The sequence below is a fragment of the Ananas comosus genome, linkage group 13 (assembly GCF_001540865.1).
Source record: "Ananas comosus cultivar F153 linkage group 13, ASM154086v1, whole genome shotgun sequence".
Taxonomy (NCBI): Eukaryota; Viridiplantae; Streptophyta; class Magnoliopsida; order Poales; family Bromeliaceae; genus Ananas; species Ananas comosus.
The window spans coordinates 9,597,543-9,606,405 of NC_033633.1; the positions used below are offsets into that span (position 1 = coordinate 9,597,543).

Genomic DNA, 8,863 nt, shown 5'->3' on the forward strand with positions numbered 1-8,863 from the left:
GTAATACTTTTAAATTTTGAAGGTTACATTTGAAATTGTTCTTAAAAAAAAACATTGATTTAAAAGTCAACTGTAGTTGAGACCTCTCCATACATTTTCACCTTTCCTTTTTTTTTTTCCTTTTTTATTTTTCTCGCGCCTCCAAACATTTTTACCTTTTTCTTGTTTTTTATTATTTATTATTTATTTATTATTATTTTTCTTCCCGCTGTCTTCGTATTTCTCCATTTCCCCTTCACTCGATTTCTCTCTCTCCTCTCTCTCTACCTCCGCTTCTCTCTCCTCCTCGGATATAACACACGTAAGTACTCTCTCTCTCTCCCTCTCTCTCTATCTCTCTCTATCAATTTCGAGGGTTTCGCTCCGGCTAGGGTTCCGGCGGCGGCGGCGGTGGCGGCGGCGCCGCTCCTCGGCGGAGATCCTCTCAGTCGTTCGGATTTGGTTGTTCCGGTTTATAGGGTTTTTGGCTCCCCTTTCTCTCCCATCGCACTCGCGATGAGGTCCTGGATTAGGGTTTAGTTTCTTAGTTTGTCGCTGATCCTCGCCTCCTCGGTGAATCGATTGTTTTTTGGCGGGGGCGGATAACCTAGGGTTTGGATGTCGCTGAGTCAGCCGGTGAAATTTAGGTTTTTTTTTTTCTGCAGGTTTTCGGGTATGGTGGTGGTTGAGTTTGGTTTGGGCATGTGATTTTCGTGGGCGTTTCCTGTAGTTTCTGTTTATGTTGTTGAAATTGGAAATCTATGACTTTTTTTTTTTTTTTGTCTCTGTTTTTTGATCAGATGTGGTTTCTTCTATCTGTTTGTCTCAGAAAAAAAGGGACTTGTTAACCTTATTGAACTATTAGGTTTTAATGGCTAATAGTTTGATGCATTTCTGAGATAGTTTTTATGGAGTTTTAGATTCCTCTGGTGGCGACAAGGCGACTACTTGGATACCCACTTGGATGCCTCAGAGAAGCTCACCTGCTTGATTGGGGCTACCAAAAGGAATTTGCATAAGTTGCCTTTTAAGTTCAAGTGGGTAAGTATTTCTTGTAGTAGTTGATTGTAACTTATCTCTAGTTAATGGCCATTCCTGAACATCAACATCAACTTGTGTACATATTGTATGAACTATGAAAACATGCTTTTCAGTAACAGCATTACTGTTATATTGTCCGTGCAGATGCGTACGTGTTGCTTCACCTTTGAGCCATGAAAACTTACTAATTTCAGTAGTTACTATGAGTTCTCATATAATTTGTTAGTATTATTACATTAAATAGATGAAATATCTTTTCAGAACATGTTTTAATGTTGTCGTCTAGTCTCTTGGTTAGCACCTAGACAATAGGATGATTTATTGTCTTATGTCTGTTTGGCTATTTGATAATCATGTTCTTATTTGCCTAAGTGTATTTGTCGTCAGTGAAATGTACATGGCAATCCATCAGTGCTTAAGGGGATAGTCTATGTTGACTGTTGCAATATTTCCTGCTTGGATAGATGTAGACTGCTGTTCTAATGCCTTTTTAAGTTTTATGTTTCAAAGATTGTGGAAGAAAGCCCTTCATGAAATATTTAGTAGCTATTGAGCTGTTGGGCTTTCTTTGGACTATTCATGTCTTATGTTGAATGTCACATCCTTTATGGACTATTCATTATCATTTTCAAAATCATAGTATAAACAGCATCTCAAATTCTTTAGGCTGTCTTTTTGGCAGATTTCAAATTGTGGTCTTGTATTGTGGTGGTAAATGGTCATTGAGCTCTGGTATATAAGGTGAGAAAACTGGTCAAATATGTTATGTATGATACAGTTGAATTTGTCGGGACAAGCATCAACCATTATATTCATTTTGGTTTATTCCTGTCTATTCTCATCTTGCACTGTTCATGCAATGCATATCTTTTCACCTGTAAACCAGTCAATAGAGGATTAGAAGTAAATATTATAAAGTTACGGGCCACCAAAAGGATTTTCAGTAGATACTTTTGGATATGTTTCCACTACTTTTTATATATTTCTTTCACATTGTCACTTCTTTCTTTTCATACCATCATTCTCTTGCCTTACTCAGTTTAGTTCTTCGTGTTGTTTCTATGGCCCCTGTGAGAGTTACTTCTTTATTGTGTTTTGATGCATTCTAACAAATCCACTTTAAATATCAAAAGAAGTTCAACGTCTTGTGGTTTATTTAGTTAGGCTTTTCTTTTGATCTACTTTCTTGTAGATCATAACTTTTAATGCTTGTGCTTAGTATATTTATGTAGAGTGGCACTTCCTATGTTTCTAGGTAGTTCTACTTTTTGTATTAACATTTTTGTATTTGTTACAGTTGAAGGGTTTTGATTCTTTTTGTGTTAATACTACTTTCATTTGGATGTAGTTGGTTTCTTGAAAGTATTGCTTGGAGAGTCAAGTAATTACAAAACTGGAAAATGCTTAGCTTTATGGTTGTTGTATGCCCGGCAAAAATCAATAAAAACTTAGCTATTAGAATAGCTGTGTCTTTTTTTTTTGGGTTTGGCATGTTGAATTTTTTGCTTCTTAGGTTTTCTTGTGCAAAACAATCATAAATTTGTTTTTTAGAACTTCTTTGTCCTAATTTGAGGTTGTAATCTTTAAATGTATTTAGTCAACTACTTGTTATTGTTAACCAATGAAGCTTAAAAGGAAAGAGACTCTTCTTTGTTTTGTAGCTGTGTTTGGTATTTACTTCTCCATCTGGTGGTGAAGCATGATTGTCAAGTCATGTCAAGAAATGGCAATTTTTCCTCATGAAAGGAAAATTTTACAATCTTTTAATGAGAATAATGCTTCACATGTACAAGGATATATGTCCAGTAATTAGTATGGTTAATGTGAGTGTATGGATGATGCCAAACAGTGCTGTTCGAAAACTTTTGTATGTATTAGAATGTTTTGTTTGTTCACTTTCTCTGAGTTAAATTATCCGTAATAGTCTTGAGGAGTGGGTATTTTCTCAGTTAAAATGTTGTAGTTTATTATTTTGTTTGGGCAAAATATTTCTGCGCATTATATGGAATAGGCATTTAGCCTACATTACCAATAAACTAGTGCTGGCTTGGTTAAGCATTTCTTAATTTTCATTTGTAAATTTAATCATTTCTTGGATTTCATTTGCAAATTGCTCTCTAATAGCCTACCTGTTAGTTTCATATTTTTTACACCATTCTATTCCTCCCCAGTATTTTGTGTAAATACTCTTATTTGTATGTTTTGCAAGCCATGTGCGTCTGACTATCCCTCAGATTTTGCTTTAAGTTTCAGTTGCGACACCTCCTATGGAACTATTTGCCCTTTGGTTGTTTGTTCCTCTGCCTATTGGAATTAGTGACATCGTATAATTTGACTGCATTTTTATTTGTGTCTTTTGTTGTTGTTGGCTTTATTTGCAAGGTGATGAGCAATTGTCATGAATTTCTAGCATTTTAGGGCTAAATACTTCTAAGTTTTGTCAAGTTCCGTAGGTTTAGTTTGTTTTAGATGTGGGTTGGAGGTATCCTTGGCTTTCCAACTTTAAGAAGGCTCTAGTCTTTTATCTGTTTTTGTTGTAAAATGTAAAACCATTTTGACTTATGGAGTACGGACTACAGTGAAGTGGCATTACTAATATGGCTCGTTCTGTTTATGCTTTTGGATGAGAGGATTATTGAGTAATAAGAAAGGCAATATGAGAATCCTTTTCTTCACTTATGGTCTTCTGTAGGTAAGCTTGGACGGGGAATCATCTAGATGTAATAACCCCGCATAATAGTTAGCTTGGCAATATTTTTTGACTTAACGGTGTTTTCTTTTTTTTTTTTGTGACAAAGCTTTTTTTTTAGGCGTGAGTCCTATTTATCTAGCTGTTTAGAACTATTGATATGATTGATGAATAGTGCTTGCTCCCAACTTCTTAACCATTAGATGCCTAGGGTTTAGCGAGGGTAGGTGGAATGGTAGTAGATCTAAGGGTTAAAAACTTGGAAGCATGCACTATACTTGAGCAAGGGCTCATATTACTTGGTCTGTGCACTTATGTTGTTAGAATGTTTCTTTGGTGATTCTTTATGTTAGTGATGCTTGTCATGCTGCCTGGTAAGAATGTAGTTTAGTGTTTGATTCTTTTTCCCCCCTTTAATTTGTGATCTGTGTAATCCCAATGAATTCCACACATATGTTGGTTGTCTTTCATTTCGCATGTTTGAAGGCTAAAGTTTGTCATCATGTCCTGTGCACCTATGAGGCTGAATTCGGTTGTCTAGTTAATTTCTTGGTTTCCTTTTATGCACGACAGTGTAAAAAAGTTCCTTTTTGTCAATCTCAGGAAATTACAGTATTTGACAATTAGGTATAAGTATTAGATGATAGATCATTTCAACTCAAAACTTAAAATGTTATGGCTATTATTATAAGAGGTTGGAAAAAGTACTTACTTTGGTTTGACAGTGGTGACTGATTCTTAATCTTACTGCATGTATTTGCCACAACGCCAAGTCGTAATGTTTGAATAACCATGCTTTGCACATACTTGCAGGTTACCTATTATTTGTATTACTGGATATAATTGTGGAGTTATACTGTTTTCTTCAGATCCTGGTTTTGCAAAGAGGTTATAATTACATGCCATCAGTTTGGAGGAAGAATCTTCTCTTGCATGTTTTTTGTTCAAAGGGATGAAAAGAAAGCGCAATTCTCTTCGGTTTAAGTATTTTACATGAAGTCTTTTGCACCCATTATACTTACATTGCGTCATAATGGAGTGCAACAAGGAAGAAGCTATCAGAGCGAAGGACCTTGCCGAAAAAAAGATGCAAGAAAGAGATTTTATTGGCGCAAAAAAGGTAGTTCTCAAGGCTCAACGGCTCTACCCAGAACTCGAGAACCTTTCTCAGATGCTGACTGTTTGCGAAGTGCACTGTTCCGCAGTCATTAGGCATAATGGGGAGATCGACTGGTATGGAATCCTTCAAGTAGAGGCAACAGCTGATGACTCGTCGATCAAGAAGCAATATCGCAAGCTTGCCCTTCTACTTCATCCTGATAAGAACAAGTTTGCAGGCGCAGAAGCTGCTTTCAAACTTATCGGAGAAGCTCATATGACACTTTCTGACAAAGGGAAACGTTCCCTTTATGATATGAAAAGAGGCATTACTATTAGAACTGCTCCACCTTGGCAAAGTTCTCAGCATGCGAAGAGAGCTACTTCTGTTAGAAACAATGCTAACAACATGAACTTTAATGGCTTAAATCAGCAGCAGCAGCAGCAGCAGCAGCAAAATTCGGCTTTTGCTGCGGCACAAACATTTTGGACAATTTGCCCTCTATGCGGCATGAGGTATCAGTACTATCGCAGTATTTTAAACAAGGCTCTGCGTTGCCAAAATTGCATGAAGCCTTTTATTGCATATGATTTAAATGCACAAGCTGTACCTTCTCAGAATAGTTCTGGAGTTTCCAGGCAGCACTTTGCAGGTCAGCAAATTAATAATGTTAAAAATCAGCAGGGACAATTCGGAAATTCGACTTCAAGTAGGGGGTTTCAAGGAAACATGTCAGATGGTTCAAAAAATAGGGGAGGAGATCGGAAAGCTGATGCCGAAGGTGTGACTGGTGATGAGGTGAAGTTTGAGAAAGTGAATCTCACGAAAACAAACAAGAGAGGGAGGGAAACTAAACCTTCAACAGTAAGTTCTTCTAGAGCTTCAATGATGAATATGAACCAGAGGAGAGGCAGAAAAATAGATGTAGAATCTAGTGATTCAGATTCCAGTAGTGATAGTGTGGACTCGATTATTGATTTAGACAGCCCTTCAGTGCAAAATGCTAGTCAGTTTCCACGAAGATCAACTAGGCAGAAGCAAAATGTCACATATAAGGAAAATATAAGTGACGATGACGATGATGACGACGAAGATGATGAGGGTAATGATGATGATGACGTCTTTATGAACCCTCCTGGTAATAAAAAGTCAAAGAAGAATTCAGATACAAATGGATTTGATGTAGGAATTAGAAGGACCAATCCTACTAATGGCAAAGTGGGTGAGAAACAGAAAGAAACTATCCCTGAGAAATCATCGAATGGGGTAGGGGAAGTGAACGAAGACACTGGCGCCGAATCAAAATCTGGCGAGACTACTGATCCGAATTCATTGTCCTACCCCGATCCAGAATTCTTTGACTTTGACAAGTATAGGGATCGGAGTTTATTTGAAGTGGACCAGATTTGGGCACTATATGATGATCTCGATGGCATGCCTAGATTTTATGCTCGAATTAGGCATATTTATGAAAATCAAGATTTCAAGCTGCGCTTCACTTGGTTAGAGCACGATCCCTTAAATGCAGCTGAAATGGCATGGTCTCGTGGGTTGCTGCCTGTTGCTTGTGGGAACTTCAGACTAGGGAAAACAGAAGTAAGTCAAGACCCTCTCATGTTCTCCCATATTATTTATTGGGAAAAAGGTAAAAAGAGGAACACATATGATATTTATCCAAAAAAGGGGGAAGTCTGGGCTGTTTACAAGGGCTGGGATATTGAGTGGAGCTCAGTCCCTGACAACCACAGGACATATGAGTATGAAATTGTCGAAGTCCTTTCAGATTTCATGGTGGGAAGCGGTATCAATGTGATTCCTCTAGTTAAGGTAAAAGGTTTCGTGAGTCTGTTCATGCAAGCAAAAGATAAAGCACCATACTATATTCTATCCAGTGAAATACTTAGGTTTTCACACAGAGTCCCTTCTCATAGGATGAGCGGAGCTGAACGTGATGGTGTCCCACAAGGTTCTTTTGAACTAGATCCTGCATCTCTTCCTATTAACATGGAAAATGTTTTTCCATCTGTTCCTCTTGAATGTGGTATGAGGAAAACTGGGAAAATGGACGGTGAATTAAATGGAATATCTCCTGAAGGTTCAACTGATGATGCAAGAGTTGGACCTGCTGCGGCTAATGAGACTGAGAGGGTGAGTAAGAAGGAATGTGATAATTCTCAATCAGCATCTACATCCCATTACCCGGATGGATATCGTATGCCCGAGTTCTGCAACTTTGACGAGGGGAAAATGATCAGCAGCTTCCAACCGGGGCAGATTTGGGCACTGTACAGTGAAATTGATAAGTTCCCTAAGTACTTTGGGTGCATACATAAAGTTAACTCACAAGATTGCTTAGTTGAATTAAAATGGCTTGAGATTTGTCCTCAGCGCGAGGAGGAAAAACGATGGAGCCGCGAGGGCCTGCCAATTGGGTGCGGAACATTTAAAGTAACCAATGAGTGTCAGACTTTTGTCAGTACAGATGCCTTTTCTCATTTAGTAAACGCTAGACTACATGGTAGGAAAAACCAATACGAAATCTTTCCTTCCGTCGGTGAGATTTGGGCCTTATACAAGAATTGGAGGCCCAGTTGGACCCTCTTCGACTTTGAAAACTGTGAGTTTGATGTGGTGGAGATTTGCGAGTGTACTGGAGCTGGAACAAAGGTCTCTTTACTGACCAGGGTGGATGGGTACAGAACTGTATTTATGCCTGACAAGAAGAGTAGAGTAGTGGAGGTACCTGAGGATGAGTATTTAAGATTCTCTCATCGAATTCGTGCATTCCAGCTGATGGATCAAAGAGGTGGCATGCTTCGAGGCTATTGGGAGCTTGATCCTGCATCTCTACCGGAGGCCATGTTCAAAAATCCTCGGTGAAAGTTAGGGAATCTTTGTAGCCAGTAAGTGTGGTCCAAATGGGAATCATTTCATAATTTCCTTGTATTTTTGGTTTTTTCCCTTTTTTGTTGACCTTGTAATCGATGTTTACTATCATCGACTCAGGTTCTATGTAAATGGCCGACAGGACTGCATCTTATTGTTGCTTTAGAAATATCAGATCATGATGCAGATTAGCTAGTCAACAAATTCTCAAGTTAGGAGCGGGCGTCTTCTGCCGATGAGGCTAACTCACTAAATTGATCAATATTCCTGCAGAGGCATCCACTGTAGTATTAGCTGTAGTATTAGTTGATTTGTTTTACTTTAGCTTTGCCATTCCTTGTCTCAAACACCTGACATATTTCAGTAGGAAGTTGAACAAAACGGAGCGCAGCTCACTTCGGAACATGGTACACATCTTTGCCTCGCTATATATCTAATACTCTAAAGCTTCCACTTTCTTTAACTCCAACTTTTGGGGTACACCTGACGATCCACGTTCTTTTACTTTTGGTGTTTGTTTGATGTATGATTGTCGCTTTTATGCTCTATTTATACTCCAATGTGCATCAGTATGCACTGTCCTTTTCCTGGTTCAATTTCGTGTATCCTGCAACTTTCACGAAGATCCGAATTTTGATTTAGGACTTGTTAGTTGTTCTTGCTTTGTTTTGCCTCATGCTCTTCTCTTCCGGTTTTTGTTTCACTCGCGTATCGGGAATTGAATTGCCTAGTTATCAAATATGTGCATGGTTTCTTTCTGCTTTGAAATTTGAATCTGACAAAAATGAATATCGTGTATAAGATATCTTTTGTTCTTAAATAAAGTGGGACTCTGGTGATTTAGATTTAGATTATGTTTCGCTCTGCTGGAGCTTTTGTGGTGAGTATTGTTTGATCTTTATACTGTAGTTAGATCTAAGTTTTCGGCGCAAGCTTTTGATTTTGCAATTCAGTTTTTGGACTGAAAATGTTCTAGCCATTTTGCAACGGTTTAAAAACCGGGTTAAAACGGCGGGTTTGATTGGTCCGGTCATGGTCCGGTCATGGCTCAAATCTATAAAGCTGTTTGGTTCAATCCATAGTTTGAAGATCGAAAGTGTAATTTATCTTTTTTATTTTTTTTTTTACTTCCATAATTTTTTAAAAAAGTTGTCACATATCATTTTGCT

At 38.1% G+C, this 8,863-nt stretch overlaps 1 protein-coding gene across 3 annotated transcripts; it reads left to right on the forward strand.

The window, feature by feature from the left end:
- Nucleotides 213–8,106, forward strand: LOC109719341. Of its 3 annotated transcripts, XM_020245945.1 has the most exons (4): nt 213–301; nt 900–1,020; nt 1,703–1,761; nt 4,523–8,106. In XM_020245945.1, exon 4 carries the CDS (start codon nt 4,743–4,745, stop codon nt 7,686–7,688), a length of 2,946 nt encoding a protein of 981 aa, XP_020101534.1. In that variant the 5' UTR covers nt 213–301; nt 900–1,020; nt 1,703–1,761; nt 4,523–4,742; the 3' UTR covers nt 7,689–8,106. The 3 variants fall into 3 exon arrangements, with proteins under 3 accessions (XP_020101534.1, XP_020101533.1, XP_020101535.1); XM_020245944.1 differs by lacking the exon at nt 1,703–1,761; XM_020245946.1 differs by lacking the exon at nt 1,703–1,761 and having other exon boundaries at nt 4,579–8,106.

Coding starts and splice junctions, on each gene's coding strand:
- LOC109719341 (XM_020245945.1), top strand. CDS start 4,743: ATGGAGTGCAACAAGGAAGAAGCTATCAGAGCGAAGGACCTTGCCGAA.